At 40.4% G+C, this 27,076-nt stretch overlaps 1 protein-coding gene across 1 annotated transcript; it reads right to left on the reverse strand.

Moving 5' to 3' along the window:
- Positions 1-836: 836 nt before the first annotated feature.
- Positions 837-25,111, reverse strand: trim37 (tripartite motif containing 37). The gene is made up of 25 exons (XM_085364032.1): positions 24,932-25,111; positions 23,054-23,123; positions 22,788-22,889; positions 21,443-21,483; positions 20,959-21,075; positions 20,554-20,641; positions 20,315-20,437; positions 18,045-18,168; positions 16,861-16,928; positions 15,828-15,952; positions 15,508-15,558; positions 15,071-15,152; positions 14,862-14,938; positions 14,013-14,192; positions 13,799-13,913; positions 13,373-13,564; positions 12,886-13,019; positions 12,678-12,760; positions 10,645-10,893; positions 9,190-9,498; positions 6,998-7,144; positions 4,408-4,603; positions 4,210-4,301; positions 2,667-2,777; positions 837-1,634 (listed from the first exon to the last, which is right to left on the reverse strand). Exons 2-25 carry the CDS (start codon positions 23,072-23,074, stop codon positions 1,588-1,590), a joined length of 2,874 nt encoding a protein of 957 aa, XP_085220158.1. The 5' UTR covers positions 23,075-23,123; positions 24,932-25,111; the 3' UTR covers positions 837-1,587.
- Between the last annotated feature and the right edge of the window lie 1,965 nt (positions 25,112-27,076).

The raw sequence follows: 27,076 nt of genomic DNA on the forward strand, positions 1-27,076 counted from the left end.
CTGCGACAGTCATTTTTCACTCTTTGGAACCATTAAATAAACCAAATGAAATCCTGAGAAAATGATCCGTAGGATTAATCGAGAGAGTACTAAGTAAATGCCCTGCGTGCCCCTCCATCGTGTCCATGTAAGAACAGCAATCTCACTAATAGATAACACTACGTAAGCTTTTTAATTTGGGTGTACTAGCCCTTTAAATTTTGCACTTTTGTGCCTGAGTACAGCCCACATACAGAAACTCTCCAGAGCAGATGTGCTGACACACCACATCAGGAACACAGAGGTGTTACTAATAATTTAAACAGAGCTACTGCCTCAGTTTCAGCTTTTCAATGCTCGCTCACTCACTGCAGACTTAAAACATGGAATAAAAATAAATAAATTTAAAAAAAAAAGGCAGTTGTTTTAGTGGTGTTTGAATCTGTGGGAGTGGAGAGGAGCAGGTGTGGATAGAGTCCAGTAAAGCTAACAAAGATTTTTACAGAATCAAGAGAAGACCCAAACTCAGACTGCTCCTTTAAATTAATAATAACTGATGAGCTGCCAGGTGTGCTGTATGTGTGTCAGTCTCTGCGGGCAGAGGCCCGTTGCCCTGCAGTCACTGGTGTTTATGCAGATGTTGAACTGAAAACACCTGCCTGAGAGTCTGAGGGTCACCGCAGAGGCTGCGGTGTGCTATGAAGTTTCAGCCCACAGACTGCAGCGGCAGCTTCATAAACCACGTTACTCAGTTGATCGTTTAGCCTTTTCAAATGTCAAATAAAGTCTGACGCGGCTGTTATTAAGAGCGAAGACATTTACATGACTTACAAGGAAAGCTAATGGTTCACCTCGAGAAAAAGAACAAAAAAAAACAAAAAACTGTGTGTCTGAAACGAAGCGTTTGAGCGGTGGATAAAGAGAGCCGAGTGGGTGAAGGAAGAGGAGAAGGTGCTGGGCCTGAAGGGCAGGAAGACTGAACTCAGCATGAACAGCACAGCAGTAGAAACACTAAACTCTTATTGACAGGCTACATATTATTTACATATATATGCTGTAGACAGGCCAGACTTAGAAAAGCATTTATACACAAGGAATTAAATAAAGTGACTAAAAAGCACTGCAGTCCTGCTTCTATGCACCTAACACTGTTAGAAATTCAGTCATTAAACAAACAGCAGTGTCGCCATTAGTACGTGGCTATTAAATAATGAGACTAACTGACTTACGTAAACCCAGTGCTGCTATATAACAGCCACACTGAGGAGCAAAAAGCAGCACCGAGGGGTCAAACCCCCGAATGAAGACAAACCCAGAACAGAGAAAAACAACTTTAAACGCAAACGGTGATGTTGTTTGTCTTGAAGGGAGCAGCTCTGTTGTTTCTGCACAACATGAAGTGACGCTCTTAACAGTTATTTCATTAACTTCTGCCATGGTCCTATAATAAAGACATTCAGGAAACTCTAAGAAAAAAAAACAAGTGTTTGTTTTCAGTTCATGCATAACAAATAGTTTCTACTCTACAGCTGTGTGTAACTAGCATGTGTGTCCTCTCCAGCCATTATTGCATCGTTATTATGGCGTGAAGCTGGCGCCCTTCTGCGCTCACCTGTCAGCAGGTAGACTCATGTCATCAGACAGGAGCTGCTCTCCTGGAAGAAGTAAGGAGGAAAAACACGCCAATCTGTGTGTTACTCATAACACTATTACAACACAAAATCAGCATCTGAACAGGAGACAAAAAGTACCAGGAAATTCCCAAACATCTGACTATTAAATTATTTTAGCTATCAGTAATCCACAAATATACAGATGAGGGAAAAAAACAAAACAAAAACTGCCAGGGTCGAAATCATTAGTCTCTCTGATGATGTGCATCCTTTTTGCTGGATAACAGTCTGCTGTCTCACACACCACCCCTGTGGGATCCCACTCACCTCATCCAGTTGCTCTCATGTTTTAAAAAAAGTAATAAAAAGAAGTGGTACTAATACTCATCAAATATAGTCGCCCCCCAAAATCTGCGGGGATTATGTTCCAAGAGCACCAGCGAACTGTGAAAACTGTGGATTTTGGATGTGGTCAAAGAAAATGCCTATAAATGCCTTTAAAATAGTTTAAACCCTAAATATGCATTTGGGCAGCATCATAGAGCTTTAAGAAGAACAAAATGAAAAACACAAGAAAACTGAGCAAAACACTCGAGATGGCTACACGTGGTAAACTGATGATGCAGGAATGCTGGACTCCATCTGCCAGAGACGCAGTAAGGAGAAATGAATAACACCCCTGGACTGGCTACCTTTAAACCTCCTGCTTCTGAATACAGGGGTGGTACACCATCCCAATCTGCCTTCTCCTTAAAAAAAAAAAAAAAAAGAATAAATAAATAAAAAATAGTAAAGGATGTGCAAGGCTGTACATGAACGATTATTATTTAGAGTCTAAGGAAAAGTCTGCGAACGACTGAAGCTGCGAACTCTGTACATGACTGTACATGTATACTATACACGCACATACCAAAAAAGCGCTAGAGCAGAAAGAGAGGGAGGAGTGTGTAGAGATGATAACCACCAAAGAAAAAAGGGAAACATTAACAGATTCTGCAGAATCTGAACAATGATTTTAGTATCTACATCATGCACCTTGGCTCTGCCTCATTTCATGATGTGTGTGCTGGTTACCTGTGCAGGGTGGAGTGTGGTTGTCGTAGCGAGAGTTGTTGCTCTGCAGGGCCTCGTCCTCAGTGTCGCTGTCGCTGCTTGTAGCCGTCACCAGGACAGATGCCGGCTGATCTGCAGACGAGACGAGAAAGAATGAGACTGTTACACGTGTGCAGAACTCTTTAAGTTCCAACTTCTCAGGCACGCTCATAATTCAGTGTTACAGAATTCTTATTGCGGGAGTATAGGGTGTCTGGCCCATTGCTACGGGCCATTCGATCCCTATACAACTGCTGCAAGAGCTTGGTTCGCATTGCTGGCAATAAGTCGGACTCGTTCCCAGTGGGTGATGGGCTCCGCCAGGGCTGCCCTTTGTCACAGATTCTGTTCATCATTTTTATGGACAGGATTTCTAGGCGCAGCCAAGTAGCGAAGGGCTTTCACTTCGGTGGCCTCAGAATCTCATCTCTGCTTTTCGCGGATGATGTGGTTCTGTTGGCTTCATCGGGTGAGGGCCTCCAGCTCGCACTAGAACAGTTCGCAGCAGAGTGTGAAGCAGCGGGAATGAGGATCAGCACCTCCAAATCGGAGGCCATGGTTCTCAGCCGGAAAAAGGGTGGAGTGCCCACTCCGGGTCAGGGATGAGTTCCTGCCCCAAGTGGAGGAGTTCAAGTATCTCGGGGTCTTGTTCGCGAGTGATGGGAGAAGGGAGCCGGAGATCGACAGACGGATTGGTGCGGCGGCTGCAGTGATGCGGATGCCGCACCGGTCCGTCGTGGTGAAGAGGGAGCTGAGTGTAAAAGCGAAGCTCTCAATTTACCCGTCGATCTACGTCCCTACCCTCACCTATGGCCACGAGCTGTGGGTAGTGACCAAAAGAACGAGATCACGGATACAAGCGGCAGAAATGAGCTTCCTCCGAAGGGTGGCTGGCCTCTCCCTTAGAAATAGGGTGAGAGGTTCGGCCATCCGGGAGGGGCTCAGAGTAGAGCCGCTGCTCCTCCACATCGAAAGGAGCCACGTGGGGTGGTTCGGGCATCTGACAAGGATGCCTCCTGGGCGCCTCATGGGGTTGGTGTTCCGGGCATGTCCCACCAGGAGGAGGCTCCGGGGCAGACCCAGGACACGCTGGAGAGATTATATCTCTCGGCTGGCCTGGGAACGCCTTGGTGTTCCCCCGGATAAGCTGGAGGAGGTGGCTGGGGAGAGGGAGGTCTGGGCTTCTCTGCTTAGGCTGCTGCCCCCGCGACCCGGCCTCGGATAAAGCGGATGAAGATGGATGGATGGAGAATTCTTATTGAATTGATGGATTTCACAGACCATCAGTCAGAATAGGGGAATGATTCCTTTTTTAAAGTATGCTGAGTGCCAGATGTTCTTTTTTAATTAAAGAAAGTATCATCAAGCTTCAATTTTGCAAACTTGTACCAAGACTAAATTAGACTGACTGATGGGGACACGGCCTTGTAGCATGACGCACAAAACCCTGCCTGGTATACAGAGAGCCAATCCAAATCATCAAACACAATCACTCCTGAGGCTCACAGTTAGAAGGTGAACCAACCTTCACATGACAGCAGCTGTGCAGACGGCACCTCCGGCAAGGACTGATGGGAGTTTCCTGAGCTCTCAGATTCACAGTCCAACGCAGCTGCCCTGCAGCGGGAAGAAATGAAAGACATATGGGACCCTGGCGTTCCATTACACAGCTGTCTCTTGCAGATATAATTTTTCTTGTGCGTGAGGAGTCTCTGGGTCGTACCCCAGGCTCCTGCTGCCACAGTTCTTGCTTGAAGCCATGTAGCTCGATGCTGCCAAGGTGAAGATGTCTTCCCTGGACCCCGAGGCCCCGTATAGCTGTTGCTCCATCGTATATTGCTGCTTAGAGGTGGAGGGCTGCTCTGATGCGGTGCTGAGAGACACCAGGGGTCCCTGGAGGCTGTCAGCCTTCAGCACTCCTGGAATGAAGACAAAAGCCAAGTCACGTGATGGAAAAGTGGGAATGTGCTAAGAAAAGATAAAACAGGGAGCTGAGTGGGTGTGACCATAAAGTAATATTGTGTATTATTTTTCTAAAAAAAAAAGCCCTGCTGGCGAATCCCAGAACCCATCAGTCATTAAACTGCAAATCAAATCTGGAAGCACTGAAGACACTGTCATAATAAGTTTCCTTAGAGCCTGAATAAAAGAAGCACTAGCGTAAGCATCGTCTTGAGGAGTGTGCAGAAATCTCTAAGTTCGACCTTTTTCGGCATGGCTTGCTCGTGATTCATTAAAATCAGAAGAGTTTATCTTCTTTGGAGCATGAAAAGTGTTTCTTGGGAATCAACGTCAAAGATCGTGGGACGTTCAGTTTGAAAATTCCACTATGAATAAGTTATAAATGCCTCTGCAATGAAGCAGGATTTTGTCTCATCCAGGTTCATCCTGGGTTTTCTGTACCACGGAGGAGGTTCACACTTCTTATCAGGGTATATCAGCTTGGTAACTTAAACTGCGAGCATAATTAGAGATCAACAGATATGAAATCACCGCCTGCTGATTAATTCCTTGGAAAACAGCATCACCATTCCTGGAAAAACCCTCGGACCACTGTGTGCAGACAGTAATATCTAATTTCTTTCCATTTCCCTGATGATCAGCAAGAAATACAAATTCTCGGAGACAATTTTATTGTTTCATTATTTTTCTGTTGGCTGTGAATAATTTTTATTGTTCTACAAGCAGAGCACTTCTTTGTATTTGTTGACCTTACATCCAGTGTGCATGCAAAACCAACTTAAAAATTTATTTAATAAAATAATTAATCTTCGGTATCTTTACACATATTTACACAGTTGGCGCACTTTCTTTCCAAGCTTCAAATAAGTTCAATTTCATTAACATAGTAGCTCTTTTATTCAGAGCTGTATGTATTAAATTAATGTAGAGTGATTGGTTATCTCACATCGCTGACTCATCTGGAGCAGCTGTGTTACTTTTATTCTGTATTATGGCTTTACTTGCTGATACACTTAACAGTGTGATTGTTCAGATGCTGGCAACGCCAACCATTTTTACGTAAACGTTCATACGCAGATCAGGAAACCCTGGGATAACTAAAAAAGTTCATAACCAGCTTTGTGTAACCACTCATCGTGATCGCCAGTGTTGGGGTAAGTGAATCCCTTCATACTGCAGGTTTAGGAGAGTGTATAATGTCTTTGGATATCTATTTATTTTGATCAGATGGTGGTGCTACAGAATGTTCAGTGGATAATAAAAACCACTGTGATTTGCTGCCTTAACTTTATACCTCGTGAAAACCCTACTAGCAGTAACCCTTGTTTCCCTTTTCTGAACCAAACAGTGTCTGCTTATAGAACAAAATGACTGGGTTTACTGCAGGTGGTCTCCGCCTATACAGTTACCCCTGAAAAAAAAACAAACTATTCTAATGGTCATTAAACTAGGTCATTATTAATATATACTGAGGTGTCAAAACTAATCATTATGGGTACAGGGGAGGTCATCACATATTGTCTGTATTGGGAAGAGAGTTACGATGATTTTTTTTCCCCAAATGAAAAACCTCATTTAAAACCCTTTAAGGGGTTTTTTTGTTACCATGATATTCAGAGTGTCTTAAAGGTGAACTAACTGCAGGCCACACCATAATACTGATATGAAAAGTTTTAAAAGCTCAACCTCTTAAACCACAATATATAATTTATGATGATTACATGACTCATAAAGGGGAGATCATGAACTGCACGTCTGAAGGCTAATCTAATAAAGTCACCTATAAAAGTCAGGAATCAGATTTTTTTTTAAAATTCTTATAAAAGAAAAGTGTTACTGTTTTTGTGTCGATGTTAAAACATAAAAGCAACTAAAGAATCACAAACTATTTTAAGTCTTAATGAAGCAGTACAGGGGAGAGTAAATATAAAAATCAACTGCAGAAACTTCAGGATCCATCAGGTGGATACTTGACTGAGTAAAGTGCACTCAAGCAGTCAAGCTCTGCACCCTAAATTTTCCGCACAATCACTGTTGATTCTCTAAAACAAAATCAAAAAAATAAATAAATCAACCCTTCTCTATCCATATTTTGTCTAAACAGTTGTAAATGTTCACCTGAAGTGACGAAGTAACAAACAAATGATCACCTGACTCTGCCGTTTGTCTTTATTGCACTTTAAAGATCAGTGTTTCGGTTTTACAACATCTACTGTTCACGTCATTCTCTCAGATTTGAATTCGGTTTTTTAGGACAATGTTACACCTTGGCTGTGATTTTATGCAGGTTTAAAGGAGAATAAAAAACAAACAAACAACAACAACAACAACAACAACAAGAATACACTTACCCTCTGCTCCTCCCATCCCATCTTTAGGATGCAGGCTGAGCTCCAGAGCAGCTTCTGCTCCCCTCAGGTCTTTTTCCATCTCCTCTGGACTCCTCCTCTTCACAACCAGAGAGCTGCTGTCCAGGACAGGAGACAGAGACTTCCTGGCTGCACACAGACACACAAATGTAATAATAATAATAATAATAATAATAATAATAATAATAATAATAATGATAAAAACCATATTGATTGTGCCAGCAGAAGTCCCGTGAGCCTTGTTATCTGGAGTTTAATCTAAAGATAGTGAGGCAGGCCTTCCTGGCTTAGTGTAATAGGGGAATATGGAAAGTAAACTAATCCATCTCTTCCTAAGACTGTGCCAAAACAAAAACAGCATAATCTGTCCTGACAGAATAGAATCTCAAAAAGTCCAAAATTTCTCTGGGCACATTTTTCCAATGAAAAATTAGCCTGAATATCATCCACTGATGTTTCCCAGAGCTAGCAGGCAATATTACAAGTTTTATGCAATGATTAGGGTTTAAAAGAGTTTATTTCCCTTATAAGCTATAAATAAAGCTACAAATGATGTAAGGTTAGTTGGATCCAAAGAAGCAGCAAATATTGACTTTCAATGTTGTAATTAAATGGTAAATGGCCTGTATTTGTATAGGGCTTTACTTAGTCCCTAAGGACCCCAAAGCGCTTTACACTACATTCAGTCATCCACCCAGTCACACACACATTCACACACTGGTGATGGCAAGCTACATTGTAGCCACAGCTGCCCTGGGGCGCACTGACAGAGGCGAGGCTGCCGGATACTAGCGCCACCGGGCCGTCTGACCAATTCCCAAAAGACACAGAAAAAAAAGAAACTGAGGCTATGCCAACCTGTCAACTTGCTTCAGTCTCAGCAAGAGCATGTTAACCTGTTAGGTTTTAGCTTAGTGGATTCTGAGAGTATACGTATATCTGAGAATATAATGTGAACATCCTGTTCAAAAACAGTAAAATTTAGACCATGTAACATGTAACATATTGGAATCATATAAACACTTGGCAATAAATGAGTAATAAAAAATACTGGTGGCTCCCAGTGCTGTCCCTTAGCCTTGTAGTAGATACACTTGTGGTAAAATCCTATGTCGCCTTGTTCTAATGTCATTGCATTCAGAATATTTTCAGAAAACTTGACCTCTGACCTTGAGGTTAAAGTCGCCAGGCTTTGAAGTTGTCTGAGATTTTTAGTAGATGTACCTGTGGTATCAATATTTGAAAATATTAGGCGACTTCCTTCTTGAGTTATCACGTTCACAAACTCGGGTGTCCACACCGCCCACCCAGCCCACAGCAATAGCTCATCAGCCTTTTGCAGCTGATGGGTAAAAACGATATGTGTCAATTTAATATTTTGCAGTATTTTATGTTTCTGACCAAGTCCGCTTAAAAATGCTGGCCATCTGTAGTGCATTAATCTGCACTCTGCAGGCGAGTGCGATTTTTGCGACACTCGAGTATAACTTGGAAAATATTAGCTTATAACCAACTGCTGTTGTTGTTTAGCCAATTCATACTACTTCGCATGTGGCCGCTTTCTAAAAAGATACATAAAACCTGATTAGGTAGAACGGCAATGTCCAACTTGTCACTGTTTTCAAGATTGCAGGGCAACATGGTGGATTTTTACAGTGATGAACAGCTATACCTATTCAATAGATTTACTGTTCAAAAGCTAAAGAAAAAAATATCTGTAGGTCATCATGTACATTTTCTGTGATCTCCCAGCACAGATACGATGCTCTCTCTCTGTTATGTTCATTTGCTTTTGCAAAGCACCCCCCCAAAAATTTTTTTTAAACAAAAGTATTCGGGACAGCCCTACATATGAGTACCCTTGACAACTGACAGTGTGGCAACCCACACAGATTGTCCTCTCTATTCCGGTTTGCACATTTGCTGTGTACTTTGTCCACCAGAATAACATGCCATGCAAAAAGAAGCAGCATAGTTTTCACACAGCTCTTCATTTCTACAATGTTTTTTTCTTTTCAAAAAGAATTCAATAAATTCATTTCCTCAGGCAGAGATTGAGATAATCAAACGGACCAACTGTAGCGTGGGTAACCAGATAACTCAGATTCCCTGTTTGGTTGAAACTGTCACTGTTTACACATTAACACTGAACAGCTTGCAACAGCAGTCCTCACCGGGGCGGCAGGGTCTGGCTCGAGTCGCAGCTGCTCTCCCCACCATGTCAAGCTCGCTGGGTTTATGACAAGCTGCCATCTCTGAATCGCCGTGATGAGACGGGAGCTCTTCAGCACCGAAGGCCCCAGATGGGCCAGGCCTGGGCTCCGCTGACCCCCGCACCTCCAGCACTTGACTCTTGACATCGGCCATCTTGCTGCGGACCTCAGCCATCTGAGCCTTGAGGCGGATGAGGACCCCCGAGTCCGGAGCTGATCGTCGCACCACCTGCGGACGCCGCTCTCGTTCCTTCCTCGAGTGAGGATGAGCTGAAGACACAAGAAACAAGTTAGAGAAGCAGATAAGGTGAAGCTCCAAATATACAGCTTAAAACTATGTTTGGGGCTATGGTCGCAAGCTGCATGGTGGTTCGGGGACCAATCAGAAGCTTCCCTGTTGGTACTGAGAAAAAGTTAAACATCAAATGTACCTAAAGTCTTTTCACAAACTGCATGGCAGTTATGCTAAGTTCGGTTTAAATTCTCCAGATACTCAGGAAAACACTTCAATACTTCCTTTATTACCTCCTTTAGCAGAGGATAGCGTCCTATAACTCACAACAAGTGGTGCAGATCACATAAATGTTAATTAACAGTCTGTTTCCTATTTCACGTAATAAACTGCTGAACTAAAGGTCTCAATGTGGCAAACATCTTATTTTACTTTATATTGTTTTTTTAATGACCTGTAAAAGTACGTAAGATGAGATTTTTGTAGTCCTTCAGATCACTGTCGTTTCAGACTTAATAACATCAGCTGTTACAAGGTGAGAGGGTAGTTTGTTGCCCTAAAAACTGTTTTTCTCTTTCCACCTTTCTTCAACGCTTTTAATCGAACAGGTCAAGAGAAAGTGGTTACAAAAGGATGCTGGTGGTAATGGTTTTGACCAATTTTTAAAGAAAAAAAAAAAATCCACAACAAATTAGCTCCAATGTTTCTCCTAGCAGAGGTGCTGGGACAATATTAGTCCCAAGAAAACTGATTTTGGTCTTTTTCTTTGTTCTTTTCACAAAATTCTTGGCGTTCGCTGCACCCTTCTTTCTGATTCCTGTAAGTTTAATTTTCCCACCCTGAAAATGAAAAGTTTGGTCTAATGTATTTCTTCTCCATAGAAAGCAGCAAAACCGATTCATATCGAAAGCAAGTTCAAATCCATCAAAAGAGAAAAAGGATGAGACTGATAAGAATCAGCATGAGGCTCTCTGGTAATCTTGTGCAAACACAGCGTTTATCCCCAAAGCCTACAGAACATCCTACATGTGTTTTCTATACTTAAATATGTTGAAACCAGTGCTGTTTACATGCTAACCTGTGACCTTACAAAGTGTTTTTTATTTTGAGGAACTCCTGTGTCAGAGTTTGAGTAATGACTCCCAGTTTAGTGGGACTGATATTTTGTTAGCGTGCCTACAGACCTTGGCTGTGGAGGAGAGACACCGGAGGCCGAGGCTGAAGACCCCACAGGGATTCCACGCTGCTGCGCTCCTTCAGATCCAGCAGCTGGATCAGGATGACCGGGTCGATCTCCAGGAGGCTGTTACCACCTGGCCCAACAGCACCGGTGGCGGCAGCAGCAGCAGCGGAAGCTCCACTGCCACTAGTACTACGACCGGCAGCAGCTGCAGCACTACGGTGTAATGATCGCACACTGGAGTTGGAACCGCCTGCAGATCAGACACAAAAACAGGGTTTATATGGTTCATGTGTGGCTGTGCTTAAATTAAAAGAGGAATAAGGGGTTATTTAAGTGATTATTGCTCCATTTCTCCTTCCAAATATTCATGTTTATGTGTTATTTGAGCTGTTTCTTTATGTTGGAGATCTGGTGCTCTTCATTGTTACTATAGGTAACTAAAACTAAACTAAAAGGCATTGTGAAAAACCTTTCAGTTAACTGAAATAAAAACTTGATTCAAAAGTAAACGTCTATAGGATATATTGTGTCCTTAAGTTTTTAATATGGTTAAATTTGCCAACAAAAAGCCTGAGGAGGTTTTAGCTGTCTGAACTTCTTAAATTTTTTAAAATACTTTTTTTCCCCCTTTTTTCTTTTTTTAATCTTTAGACCTACTGAATCTGGGATTCAAGTTTAAGTGAAGCTCAACAGAAACACTGATCTGGTTTCAAGCAGCAGTGAGACATGTTATTATCTGTACAGCCCACATGAGTTTCTGGCTGGCCAGTTTCCAGCTGCTGGGAGAGAAAATTCTCTAAAGGTTTTCCAGACAAAGAAACCTGCATCAAAAACAGAGTTACAAAACAGGCTGGAGTCTCTCGCTGAATTGTAACCTAATCATAAAAAAATAAAAATTACTCCAATGTGGGATGTAAACAATATGCAGCAAAGATATGTTCAACTCTGACATCTAACACCCCCTCCCCACACATGTACACACACGGACACCAAGTGCTTCTATATCGGCAGGCTGCGAGGGGCATGGTGCACCAACACTGACTCATCCTCTTCATGCCTTTCAACACCAACACAGTCAAACACGCCTGAAGGAGCCGCTTTGAGGTCCACCATCATATTGCTGTGATCTGCCTCTACAGTTGTCAAACAACACAAATAGATTCCTAAAATTCTCAAACAGAGGCTGACTTTTATTTGCCTCAACTGAGGAGACAACAGGGCCTTTATCTGAGAAAGGACAATAAATATTTGATGGTTACACTCCGTAAATGGAGGGAATTGTTCAGTAAACCCACTGGGCTTTTGTAGCAACTTTTAGATGAACATTTTTGTCATGAAAATAATCAGATTTAACGGTTTAACTGCCCTACTGAGTTACAATGAGAACAAACACCATATTTTATTTAAATAACTGAAACATATTCATTTATACTATTAACCACAAGTTACAGCCCTCTAAGAAGAACTCGAGCATTTAGAAATCTTTTTTTTTCCTTTTTTAAAATCATGCTTTCATGTAATATGAATTAAGACTGGCTAAATTGCACTTGTATTTTGATTTAAGAGCTTCCATTTGATATTTCTAAGTAAGAAATAGAGGTTTATAATCAACTTTAATGTGTGAAAATGTCCTTATTTAGAACATCTGCTGTAAATGGACAACATTACACCTTGAGTAATGTGCATATTTAATATTACTTTAAATTGTGTTCTGCTTTATAGTCATTCATTATTGATTTCTCCTCCTGCTGATTTATACTTAAGAACAAATTAATGAAAGCTTATTTCAGGACACAATTTGCAGGGGTAAAAAAATAAACAGTTCTTTGTTGTTCAGCAGCATAAATCATGTGTTCACAAATCATGGTTCTAAGTTTGTTTCTGTTTGCATAGGTTAAATAATCCTTCAAGAACATAACGATAAAACTGACATCTGACATTTTTAACACTGCTGTGTGTTAAAAAAACAAAACAAAAACATGTCAGCTGTGGGAAACTCAAATCAAACAGTTTTATGAATGTTTTAAATTATACCCGTGGCTCCAGCCAAGTCATCAGGAAGCTCTCCTTCTTCTGTGTCCAGGTTGCCGATGAAGTCGACATCATTCTCCCCGGACCTGTGAAAATATTTCTGTTAGTATCCATTTCTTCGGCTTACCAAAGAAACCAAAGCCTTCATTATCAAATTACCACCAAGCACATTTTTTGTAGAAAGTTTCACAATAAAGCCATTTGTGCTCACATTGTCTCCTCGTCTATGTCATTCTCCTCAGTGTTGCTGGTGGCTGTGGAGCTCCCTGAAGTGCTGCTGCCATCCAGAGGGTTCACCTCCTCTTCTGTCAGACAGTCCACCTCCAGGTCACCGTCTGACAGCTCCTGGACAACAGAGGAGCCAGGCAATTAATGAGCTGTATCTCGTACAGGAAGACGCTGGATCCCAAAACCTCCAGCTCTTATTCATTTGATTTTTAATTAAAATTCAATGAAATGCCCCATAAAAAGAAAATTTTAACACCAATAAATTAATAGCTTAATAAATAAAATACCTAAATAATACTAGATAATTAGTAGTTTTTGACATAGTCATAACACCTCCAGTGAAAACATGATGCCCATCACCTAAGAAAACCTGTATAAGCTCAGCTATGCACAGACACCCTCTCGAATAAGAAAACATTAAGAAGCAATCAGCTGTTTTTTCAAAGTCAAGCAGTATTTTCCATCCTCACATTAGAGTCATCGTGTTGCGTCCTCTCTTCTTCTTCTCCTTTCTTATTATTGCTCAAAGTGGTCTGAATCTCATCGTCACTCTTCACCGAGCGAGGGTCTCTTTCAGAGGTCGTGGTGCCCGCAGCAAGCCTCAGGTCAGGAGGCGAGGAGCTGCGTGAGGTCTGACGGCGAAATAGCTCGATAGCGAGCCTCTGGAATCAGAAATACAGAGATTCGGGGAATATTATTTAGCTCAAAATAAACAGACAGCAACTCCAACTAGATGAGTCAGAGTGACTCAGAGACTTTGGCATCTTTGAAAACTTTGGAATCTGTTTACTCTAAAACAATGGCTGACGAGAGTCAGTGAATCCTAAATTCAACAAACAGTAAAAAAACAAAACATGCCTATAAATACAGAACACAAACACGGACAGACAGAGTACCTCTTTGAGATTGTTGATCTGCTGGATGTAGCCACTCTGGGCCGACTCCAGCTGGCTGATGTACCAGTACTGATCTCGGCACTTCTGGAAAAAGGTAGGTGAGCGAACCTGATAGCTGAGCAAAGAAAACCAATGATACTCAGTCACACTGGGATAAAAGATCTCCAACTCAACCTGATTCTACATGATTAGAATTGGGCGTGCGTGTTCTCACCGGAGGACCAGTGTGTCTGTCTGCATGTTCAGGTATCCCTCACTGGCTAGAAGATCAAGCCTGAAGAAGCGGTTGTAGCCCCAGCATTCACCGACCTCAAAGTCAGAGGCAAACTCCCGAATTATGTTCTTTGTGGGGTCACTGGAGGCCTGATGGACCATCTCCACACGGTACTCATATCTACGCATATCAAAGAGCATATCAACACACAGGAAATGCAGCAAAAGCAGAACTCATCCGGGACTTTTGAGGATGTATTTCTTTAAAGAACTAAAAGACAGTGAACGGATATTTAACACACCAAACTAGAAGTGATTAGTTTTTCAAGCCACAAGTATTATTGAGTCCAAGTAGGATCACCTGATTTTGGTATTAATCGGCTAAAAATGACAAAATTTGATGCAGTTTTCTCGTTAAATATTCAATCAGGGGTTCCCCTGTTGCTCCCCTGGTTGAAGCGGTAACACGTCTTTAAAACATGAAAGAAAAAGTATTATCTCCTCACTGATGCCAAACTCATTTTTCAAATATCCTATATCATGTAATGTAGTGGTTTTTGTTATACTGTGCATCTATTAGGACCAGATTTTCATTTCATTTTAAAACAATCTTGACGGTTTTATGAAAAACACTGGCTGCATTATAACTGAACATTTTTAATCTATGTGTCTTCCTGCATGTTAACTGTAAATTATTCAAATTGGACTTGAAAATAAATCTTTTACGCAAGTCAATTTAGCCCCAGGCTTGACTGTAAAAAAAATAAATAAAAAATTGTCACAGAAAGAAAACAGAGCAGAGGAGGAATTTATTGAAAGAGCAGTCAATGTACAACAAAATATTACATACTTTGATGTTTCGGGAAGTCCTGCAGACAGTTCGAGGAACACAGACAGATAGTTTCCACGAACCACACCGTTACCGTCCTGCAGAAACACAGAGACATGTGCTGCTTTAGCAAAGACAACGTGATTTCTGTCTAAATTACTACAGTCACAATAACCAATCGATGTCAGCTAGAACTGCAGCCAGGTTTTAAAAGGCATACATCAACTCACTGGGTAGACTTTGAGTCTCCAGCAGAGGCCAGAGATCTGCAGGGGAGGGCTGTAGACCGGGTCAGCCCGCTGCCTCAGGGTGCTACAAACAAACATATATCAAACGAGCTGAAACCCTATCAGGATGTTTTGATAGATTTCCCATTTGAAGCTTTTAACTGGTTATTTTTACTCTGACTCATTTTATTTTGCATTTATATTTGAGTTTAACTTGTAACATTGTAATAGTGTGTAAAGAGATTTTAATCTCAAGGAACTTAGTTAAATAAAGGCTAAATAAATTTTTAAAAAGTACCTTACATTTTTCCATAGTTTATAAAATCCTCAACAAAATTTAAGGATGGTGTTTGAAGATAGGAAGAAGCTGACAGTATGTCAGAGTGAGAGTTCCTTGTTTGTCTTCTCTATGACCAAATGCAGCCTCAGAGATGATTTACCTGAAGTTGACTAGAACAAAAGTGCTGGAGTCATAGGCAGGAACCAGCTCACTGAAAGCACAAAGAGGAAAGATGACTGCACATAAAAGCACAATAATTAACCTGTAGTTTACAGTCACTGTCAGGTTATTTCCTTTAGTATTATGAGCCATAAAATTTAATCGATTGATTAAAAAAAACAAAAAAAAAACAAATGGGAATCTCCTGCCACATAACATTTATTATTGATGATAATTTTTGTTATCCCTAGTAGCTAAGGCATTTCGTTGCATCCTCCCTGGACCGTGAAAAGCGTCTGGTGTTGCAGCTGAGGATATTACCTAGTGAAGTCTGGAGGGACGGGCGTGGTGACGAAAGACTGCATGGGTTTCCGGTGGACCTGCTGGAACATGAGGAGGATCTCTGGGCTCTTTGAGATCAGTTCGCTCTTACTGCAGGAGTGAAGCTGTTCAGCATACACACAATTCAGGAAAATCATCTCGTTACTGCCAGCAAGCAGCTGAACAATCGATGATGTGTTGATTTTTGCTCAGAAAAAATAAACAGTTAACTGAAATTCAACTAAATGTTTTACTTAATTCAGTAACAAAAGAAGCAAAGTCAGAATATAAAAGTTCATTTCTTAAAACAAAAAACAGTCTCCCACCTGACCCCCTCAAAATCTGATTCTTTTGTAAAAAAAATAAATTGTAATTGTAATTTAGTAAAATGTTACATTTATGCTATGAATATCTATGAAAAATAGTAAAGTGCAACTTTTTTGGAGTCATTTTACAAAATAACTTCAAGATGGTAAATGAGATGACCCATCCCTCAACGCTGCCAGTATTTCTGTATTTAATGTGCTGTAATATTTTCTGGCTGCTACTCTTAGTGCAGAAAAGCTCATGATTCATCACATCATATTGTAAGAAACAATCGTGCAAATGCAACATGCCTGCTCGCCTGATTTGTCGTGCAACATGCTCTGCTACTCAATAATGAATAAAAGAAGTTCCCACAGTGTAAAATAAAGCACTTACAGTGAATTCTCACCAGCTCTGCAGCCATTACATCATACTTTTGGTTTTATAACTTGCAGATGTATTGTTTGGATAGACCTCAAATTAGTCGTTTCCTTTTTAAAAACAGTTAACAGCACAGTTGAAACTTTTAAAATATTGCACCAGACACTTGCTATAAGAGAGGATTTAAAATATACCTTGACCTTAAAGACTGGAATAGTGTTGAATCAATGAGACAGCATGTATTGCTGTATTGTGTGTGGGGTTTCTCAGCTTTAATATTACACAACTAACAATATGCAGTAGGAAAAAAATGAATGGAGGCTTTGATCTGCTGCAGACGACCAACCTGATGCTCCACCTCCTGCAGCAAAGACTCCAGCAGCTCCGTCTCCTGGGTCAAGGACGTCTTCTGGCCTGATGGGGAGGAACGCAGTTCTATTTTCAGTACTCTTGTGCTGAATGTCAGCCCTGATGGAAGCTGCTGAGTGAGAGTGTGTGGGAGTGCAGGTTGTGTATGTGGGCGCCAAGTGCACGGATCCACTCAGTCCAGATAAATATTTCATATGTATATTACCCGCAGCTATAAAGGGCGCCTCTCACTGCTTTCAGTGGGGAGTCTGCGTGTTTTGTTGGGTGAAGGTCTCGACCTTTAGACACATTTAAAGCCAGTCTTGCAACAACAAGAAAACTAAACACTGCCATATGTCTTTAACCTGTTAAAATGATGCTTATTCTATTGGGAATGCATAACCAGGTGGCGACAGAACTGGGATTAATTTATTTAACTGCTGAATATTAATTAATGACTACAGTTAGTAAGGGTGACCCTAACATACCATTCTCTTCAGATAACTCTAAATATGTTTTTTCAGCAGTTTCATCTCTTATTTTTTGCAAAATACTGCTGAATGCTCCTTAATTCATGTTTAATGATATTTTAATGGTAAAAAGATTTTATGTCACCCCGTCAGCAAAACATTCATTTTTTTAAAAATACTCCTGGCTCTGTATGATAGCCGAAATCTGGTCATCTCAGACATGCAGTTCTGTCTGTGAGTGCCCAAGCCCCACCCGCCTGCTTTTCAGCCAATCGGAAGACAATTGTTTGACCTTGTTCTAAACAGAGTTTGAACCATCTAATGGGCTGCAGGACATTTTTTTGAACAGTTAATCGTGCAAAGCTACTCTGGTGAAGTCAAAAAAATGCAGGTGAAAATGAGAATAATGTGTCCTCTCCTGCAGCCTAAAAGCCAGTCATTCAATTCAGCTTACCAGAGTTCTTTCAGTATTTTTACATAAAAGTAGGCAAGGTGTTCAGACATGGAAATAATGAGCTTGAAAGTGGTCAAAAATGTTTTTAAAATAAGATTTGAGGTCAGCTCTTTTTCAGATAAAAGCAATGCACTGAAATGATGTGTAATTAATTAAATTGAAGGTTAAAATGTATATAAAAAGCTAAAAAAAGAAAAAAAAAACATTTATCTGGACATCTGCTTTTGACAGTGAGTGTGTGCACAGTGTGAGTCCTACCCATGAGGGTGATGAGCTTATTCTTGAGCTGGTTATCCAGACGAGCGATCATCATTTCCACGGCGTTACGTATCTCTCGGACCCTCTCGTCTTTTGCACCCCTAACTGCCTCAACGTTCCTCTCCTGAACCATCAAACAAAACACACAAACACACTGTGTTAAATATGCGTTCACTGTGTCAACTTCACTGACAAGCTTTTATTAAAACAACAGTGCCATCTGCTGGATGTCAGCAATACAGCACGCCCATACTGTAGGCTGCGGATTTGATATCATTTTGAAGTCTAATCCTGTGTGTTGATTAGGACTGTTGTTCAATTCAATTCAATTTTATCTATATAGCGCCAAATCACAACAAAAGTTGCCTCAAGGCGCTTTATAATGTACAGTAGATACTTTATTGTTGTGGTCGCTATATCACAATGTCACATCTATCGTTGGATGTGAAGCATAGGAAATTGGGGGTAACAAAATAATTCAACTTATATGATTTATCAAGATGATATTTCATTTTCGAATGGAAGTATAATCACAATATACCTAGAGCTAAAATTTGACCACTATGATAATCTGGGATATGGAATTCAGATTAATGCAGTCCAAAGTTTTTGGTCTAACAGACAAACATGAAGGTATCCCGAGGCTATAGAAGCATCCTAAAAACTCTCAGGATACATCATTCAGTAGACACACAAACCAACAAAGTCAGGCACAATCACAGAAAGCATTTAGCCTTTTAAACAGGAGAGTGAGCTCATCCTCTCGCAGGACGTATTATATTCAAACAAAAAGCAAAAGCAGACTCCACAGACACTGAAACTGAACACAAGCTATGACGCAAACAGACTGAGTGTTTTTGCCTTGTAACTGACTTGCATTTATTTCAGCATTTATGGGCATTTTAATTTATTGTGTTATAGTTTATTATTATCTATTCTTTGTTTCACCTTTCGTCTCACTCTGTCCATCATGTCAGGTGACACGATACGTGTGAAGAAGCAGTTAGAGAGTGGATGCTTTCATAAGAGAGATAGAGAGACAGGCAGTCTTCATACAACTCATCTATGTGTATCTTTCAGGAGTATCATGATAACAGTTCCCTGAGTTCACTGCTGTTTGCTTTAATGTCACTGCTCAAATTGAGAAGGCCAGAGTGACCCTCAGGTGCTCCTGAATCCCACCACCGAACTACAATAATGTAGCAGTGTAATCACACAAATAATGACCAAGAAACACTGCAAAGTGCTTTGTCGGGACATTTCATGCTGTACCCAGTTGACATTAATAACCTGAAACTTTAAAGTGGGCCTCAGAGGTCCTAAGTTAAAACAATTTCCACAGGCTCTTTGACTTAAGCTTTCCTCTACAAGTGGGTCATTAATTGGGCTCTATGGATTATGGAGCTGATTTTATTTCTTTGTGCAAAACAAAAATGCTAGTTATTTTTTATATTAATGTCAGAAAATAAAAACATTTATGCATTTTCTGCATCAAAAAATGAATGTGTATAAATTCCTATGGCAGACAGTGTAACACATTGGCTTATCATAACAGTGGCATGTAAGATACAGCAATACATATAAAACCTATTCCTTCAGCAGAGAATCTAAACTCTACTTAAAGCAGCATAACTCATCGTGGTAATCTAGACCAGCGGTCCCCAACCTTTTTTGCGCCACAGACCATTTTATGCCCGACAATATTTTCACGGACCGGCCTTTAAGGTGTCGCGGATAAATACAACAAAATAAAACTAGTACCGGTACCGAAAAAAAGAAGATTTATTCATAACACACGTGAAATGACCCAGGAAGACCGAGTTAACGATAAAAACGATAACAAAATAACGCTGAAACCCGATAAAAACCCTGAAAACCACACATTTCACACCTGAGCCTCAACTCTCGCGGCCCAGCACCAAACGACTCACGGACCGGTACCGGTCCGAGGCCCGGGGGTTGGGGACCGCTGATCTAGACAGCTAAGAAAGGACACCTTTGTAATACTGAAAACTGAGTTTGCCTCAAGATAACTCGCCAACCCATTAATAATTCTTCATAGTTGAGGGAGAGAACATCCCTCAAGTCCCATGAATGTCAAGAAGAATTCAAATATGTACTAGGATATGAATCTGCAGTTAAAAAGATTTACTGAAGAGGTGAAGGTGAAAAGTGATGAGTGCACGAAACAGAAGGAGTTTGATCTGACAGGACAGTAAATATCAAACTATTGAGCATTTGTTGTTCATAAGAGAAAAAGCAGTCCTCACCACTTCCTGCACCAGACTGATGAGCTCCATGAGGCGGCGGCGCAGCTTGGCAACCTCCTCCTTCACCTTGGTCACATGCTGCTCATAAATCTCCACCAGGGGCTTAAAGGTGTGGCCGCCGTGCTGGAAGCAACCAAAACAGCAAAATTCACCGGACGCCATCTGACTTTTATGTAGCGGAAAACTCATTAATGAGAGCGTTTCTGACTTTGCCAACTATTATATAAGTGAAGCATTACCATGCCTCCCCACAGGGCACACTGGTGACAGATGCATTTCTTACAGGTCCAACAGAAAACACTCAGCTTCTCGTGATGGTTCTCACATCTGCAGAGCAACAAGACAACCACTGTTTGTTTCCCACAACTGTACCAAATTTGATTGTTATTCTCTGAGTTGAGCATCACAGAGCATGTATAAGTAACCCCAACCAAAAAAAAAAAAAAAAAAACCAAAACCCTGACAAATATAAAACAATGGTGACACAGAATGAACAAAACGTCTTAAAATAACTTTTCATAGTTCTGGCATTAAGATTTGATTTATGAAGAGAAATTTAAGGAAGACAGGGATATAAAAATGACAAGAACACTTTCAACTCAGAAAACAGGACTGGGACTGAAAGACACTTGTCAAGAACTCACTTGTCTTTATCGTTGTCCTCATGCTTGGTGAGGCTGCAAAGCTGCAGGGTGTCCAGCTGCTGGGTGACCTCCTCCGCCCAGCGACAGTTGACAAGCTCCCTCAGCTGAAGTGGAGCCCTGTACAAAAGAATGCACACACATATTTTAATAACTGCATAGCTATTCTAACATTATGAAGCAGATCAGAAAGTTATCTTGAGGCTTTTTGTCTGTTTCGCTACGTTTCATCAGTTTTATTGGTGTTCTCCTTGCCCATAGGATATACTAAAGACATAATATGCTTATGTCTTGCTGAATTAACTCACATCGAATTCATATGTATTCCACGCTGTTACATTGTGAGTTGTATAGCTCTTACACACTGTTTTTAGTCATTACTCTGGTCTGGTACCTTATGAGTTCAAACAAAATTCACATGGACCATGAATTATTCCACCAAATGTGATTAGTTATATGAAGTAGATGTGTGTTAGCAGGTGCTTACCGACAGTGTGGACACTGTGCTCTCTGCTCCGTCAGCCATCGCTGTTACACAGGAGAGATTTCAGCTTAAATACAAGCAGCACAAACAGTCTGCCAAAGATTCATGATTCAGGACATTTTATATTTTTTTCTTATTTGTACATTCCTTATAAAGACCAAGAAAAACTAAACTACACAAACTGATCCTACTGAGTGTGAGGATAAGCAAAGACTGACTCATGTGAATCATCGGCATCACACTGCTGCACTGTTGACCAAATATTATTGAAAGGGAACAGTAACAACTGTGGTTACTGTTGGTGGTTATTAACTTGATAAGTCATCTCAGTATTTATCAATGTAGCTATAAAACATGAAAGAAGTAGCGGTGGCAGCACGTGACCGATCCCAAAACCAGTCACCATCAAATTTTACAAAGATAAAAATAACATGTATAAAAAACACGAAGATCTTACACACATAACGGTGGGCTGAAAGATACACAGGTGTGCTGGACAGTGTGTAGTTTATTATTTTTTTAAAAGTGCTGTCTGAATGTTTGTGTGTTCTTTAAGGGTTTGGATAGTAAGACTGGAAAAGCTCTACATAAATCCCAACTGTGTGATTTAACAGACTTATCTGTCTCATCGCTTTATCATTAATGGCTCAATCACATTAGAGTAAAAATAGGACATCAACCTCATTTCAAGTTGGAAAAAAAAAAAACAAAAACAAAAAAAAAAAAACCAGCCTAATGCCTGGTGACTTCCATTATTTTATTTATTTATTCCCCACATTCAGTGATTGATTTCAAGTAGTTGCATGAAAACAGTTGGTTGCCCAGAGGCTGAGCGTGAAACACCCTCAACCAGCAGGTGACCACTTTTAATCACAAGGTGGCTGCACAGTTTGGCTGCTTGGAGGCAACCTCTCAAATAATTGTGGTTTAAGTCTGATTCTATGATCACTCACGGACAGGTTGGCGAAGTTTTGCAAAATCTGCTGTCTATAAAAACGGACTAGCAACATGCTGCAAGCAATCTGAGTCAGTCTGCGCTAATAAGCATTTGCAACATGTGTTTCTGTAACAGGGGACTCGACAAAAATTGTTGGCAACTGGTTGCATTTGGTTTATATTCCTCTATAAAACCAAGGTTGTCAAGTACGTATGTTGTTTTGTGGCCCTTGTCTTTGAAACAACTATTAGAAAAGCAACAAGACTGTACGTTCATTGCACATAGTCGCAGTAATTTTGGTCACATCACAAAATTGATTAGATAAAAACTAAGATACTTGTAAAAACTGAATGCAGAGTTGTGGAGTGAGGAGAACATTTTCTGATCGCTGCTATGTCTAAACAGACTCACTCGTATACAGCTGAAGCAGCAGAGTTTGGAGCAATGTGGACAGAGGCGAGCATCCCTCAGTTTCTCCATGCAAATGAAGCATCGAAACACCTCAGCAATGCTCTGCACAGGGACAGAAGAACGTTTTAAACCGACTACAGCCACAGAACTCAAGACCACAGATTATGAAGATTAAACCATGCACATTACATGAATTTGGTAAGTAATACACTATACAATACAATATATAATGTAATACATCATAGCAGTCTAACAGTGAAACTGACCTCAACACTTTGCTCATCCATTTCAGCCAGTTTGATGTTCTGGGCCTCACAGACAAGTCAAACAAGTATTCTAAAAAAGAAAAACAGTATAAGGATATATCAATAAACAAACTGTGCTTTAGTTGGACAGTTGAAAGTAGGCACCTGACATTTGAGATCAAGGTTTGCAGGATTTGAAACCTCACAAGCATTTCAGAAGGTTTACAGATGTGATGTAGAAACTTGATGGCTTTACTGCAAGCACACTGAGAATGGACCCCTAATTTTTGCTTTAATTACTTACATTTCTTAAATAAAACATCACTGTATAGAAATAGTTTTTTAATACAATTTAGTAATTTTAAGTATTACTAAAACAAATAATATTACTTTTTAAAATAAATACATCACTTAATTGTTAAGTTTAAATCTATACTCACAAGCCACTTCATTATTACCCCCATTCAACTGGTAGTTAACACAAATATCTAATCAGCCAAACACACAGCATCAACTCAGTACATTTAGGCATGCAGACATGGACAAGACGGCCTGAGGAAGTTCAAACCGAGCATCAGAATGTGGAATAAAGGAGATTTAAGTGACTCTGAAGCATAGCTGTTGGTGCCAAATGGGACCTATGACTGCATAACACGTTGAACCTTGAAGCAGAAGATCAGATGACCACACCGAGGACCACTATTGACAGCCAAGAACACGAAAATGAGGTTCACCAAAACTAAACAGGACAACAGAAGATTGTTGAATTTAGTGTAAAAAATTGGTGCTATAAAGATGTGGGGGACATTTTTTTTGGCACACTTTGGATCCGTCATACTATGTGAACGTCTTTTAAACACCACACTTAGTATTGTTGCTGACTATGTTCTAAAAGGTGCTTCTAATGAGCTAATGTGCCATGTGAAAAAGGTCAAATCCCCTCAAACCCGTTTCTTGACCATGACAACAAGTACTCAAATGTCATTTACAGTAATCAGTCCAGTACAGTACCTTTGGGATGTGATGGAACAGGCGATTCACATCATACATGTGCAAATGAAACACCTGCAGCTGTGTGATGCCATCATGTCACTATGGACAAAATCAAAGGAACGTTTCCAGCTATTTATGCCACAAAGAATTAATGCACTGCTGAGGGCACAAGGGGGTCAAACCTGGTACTAGGAAGGTGTAATGTAGCTGGTGAGTGCATATGGTCCGGCATGTCTGGAGCCTTTTTTGCAACTTTAAAAAGCAATTTACTCAAATGCTTAATAAAGAGAAAGTAGCATAAGTTGTATTTATTTATTTTTATTATCATTTAATTATTTCTTGTGAAAGCAAAAATGGCACATCTTTTACTTTGACATATCGTATATTAAATGGGGTTTGGAAGGTCTGGCCACATAAAAATCCAGGAATGTGCGGTAGTAAACAGCAGTTTTTTTCAGGTATTTTTTTAATTTTTTTTTTTTTTTTATTTAATATCCGAGTAAATGGGGAAAACGATCAAAATTGTCACCCCTGCAGCTCTAATCGATACTCAATAGTTGCACGTGGTGAAGATGAATGTAAACCTCAGTAACATCAGTGCAACTGTGTCTGTAGAGCACAACACAAACAGCGGGCTCGCCTACATTAGCAACAACATGACAGTTGTTGTGAACGGCAGCCTGCAATCTGTGCCAGAGGCCCAGCATCAGCAGACACAAAACCAGTCCGACAGCAGCAATGGCAGCAGCTATAGATGGAAGGAAGATATACCCTGACAGCAGCATATAGCAGGATAGCCTGAATACAAAAACATATATAAGTGCGTGTATGTATATTTATATATCTAGAAAGAGAGAGAGAGCTTTCATAGCTAGCTTGCTCGCATTAGCAGGGTCGTTCACTCACCTAGACGGAGAATCGGCTCTGTCCACCCCGCCAGATAAACAAACCACGGCTAACGGCTACATTATAATATATTACAACACCTCCGTCGCGTAAAGCACCGCAAAAAAATAAAAAAGACTAAAGTGCTACTCAGATTTAGCTGCGACAAAATAGACCTCACACTGTGCCGCACCAAGGATGGTATACAGCTGCCTTTCTACCTAAGCTGAAGATGTAACAGTGGTTGGTGAGAGGCTGTTTGTCCCCTAGCAATAACCAATCGAATGGCTTTTTTTCTTCTTCTATTAATTTTATGTGTTTGCAAGTGACAGAAAGTCTGTGGGGCTTTGCCGCCCCCAAATGGAAAGTTTGGGAAAGTACAGCGTAAACCTAAGGCAGGGCAAAGCACAAAGTGTACACTGTATATCGTAAACTGTATCGTATACTATATATAACTGTCTAATATATATATATTAGTATATTAATAATATATACTAATATGAATGTATATATATATATATATATATATATTAGTATATTAATAATATATACTAATATGAATGTATATATATATATATATATATATATATATATATATATATATATATATATATATATATATATATATATATATGTTAGAGTGAGACAGTTCAACTGCCAGACTGGGAGTAGAGGAAAAATTTATCTTAAAACCTTCTCTTTAAACTGCTGCTGTGTCCACAGTGTTCGGTCTACAGCTATTATTTGACCCTCAAGACGTAGCCATCGTTATTCTCTTTCCAACAGTGTGTCTTCCAAAGCTCAGAGATGTAAACTTTTTGAACTGTGTGGATCCAAGTAGGGGGATCACATTTCAGTCATTCAGTGATTAAAAGAATATGAACTTTTAATATTCTTTCGGTTGTTTTCTGACTCTATTTTCGTTTGTCATTACTCAGCTTTTTCTAATTTACATTTTAAACCTGTTCAGCTACTTTTCAACTTCTTCTGTGTGAACGTCAGCTTTCAACAGTTCTGCACTTTTTTCAGGTGAAAAATTCAGTATTTTTCAGCTCATTCAATATTTTTAACTTAACATTCAGCAAATATATCATTTCAGCGCGAAACATTCAGTTTCTTCATTCATTCATTCTTCAGAAAATGCATTTTCTAGCATTCATACTGAGAACATATTCATACTTACTTCATCACTGGATTGTTATTAACTTCATAGCTGGGAGGCAGTGATTACACTGGAACATTATTAACAATTTTGACACATAATAGTTTGAAAAAATCCCCTGGTTTGTTCTCGACACCCACTCACAGAACCGTATTAATTTTCATGGCATAGATAAAAGAAGGTGGTGGAAACATTCCTCCAAGATTTTGGTCCATACCAACATGATAGTATCACACAGTTTTTGCATTTGTTGGCTGAATATCCAGGATGGGAGTGCCCCTTTTCACCACATCCAAAAGGTGCTCTATTGTAGTGGGATCTGGTGACTGTGGAGGCTACAGTGGGGCAATCGTGGCTCAAGAGTTGGCAGTTTGTCTTGTAATCGGAAGGTTGCCAGTTCGAGCCCCGGCTCGGACAGTCTCGGTCGTTGTGTCCTTGGGCAAGACACTTCACCCGTTGCCTACTGGTGGTGGTCAGAGGGCCCGGTGGCGCCAGTATCCGGCAGCCTTTCCTCTGTCAGTGCGCCCCAGGGTGGCTGTGGCTACAATGTAGCTTGCCATCACCAGTGTGTGAATGGGTGGATGACTGAATGTGTAAAGTGCTTTAGGGTCCTTAGGGACTAATTAAAGCCCTATACAAATACAGGCCATTTACAGTGAACTCATCATTATGTGCAAACCAGTTTGAGTATATCTAAGCTTTGTGACCGTGCTGGAAGCAGCCATCAGAACATGGGTACTCTGCTATGGATGAATGGATCCATGCTGTTACTGTCACTGAATGCATATTTTCGTTTTCTCATCAGTCTCTATAAATCCCAGAATTGGTTGTGAAGGAAAATCCCAGCATACATCACCACCTATAACGGCTTCAGCTCTTCTGGAAAGACTTTCGGCATTGTTTAGGAGTATGTTTCGGGGAATTTTTGACCGAAAGCACATTTGTGAGGTCAGACACTGATGTTGGACGAGAAGGCCTGACTCACAGTCTCCGCTCTAATTCAT

The sequence above is a fragment of the Diplotaxodon limnothrissa genome, linkage group LG10 (assembly GCF_057381915.1).
Source record: "Diplotaxodon limnothrissa isolate DT_005_m linkage group LG10, D_limnothrissa_male_GT1.1, whole genome shotgun sequence".
Classification (NCBI taxonomy): domain Eukaryota; kingdom Metazoa; phylum Chordata; class Actinopteri; order Cichliformes; family Cichlidae; genus Diplotaxodon; species Diplotaxodon limnothrissa.

Bases quoted from the DNA above. Each gene is read 5' to 3' on its own strand.
- trim37 (XM_085364032.1), bottom strand. From the start codon at position 23,074: ATGGATGAGCAAAGTGTTGAG. The intron at 16,929-18,044 runs GTAGGACTCACA...CCTCCCCATCAG, and splicing joins TAAGCTCATCACCCTCATGG to GCCAGAAGACGTCCTTGACC. The intron at 15,559-15,827 runs GTAATATCCTCA...TTGTGCTTTCAG, and splicing joins GTCCCTCCAGACTTCACTAG to TGAGCTGGTTCCTGCCTATG.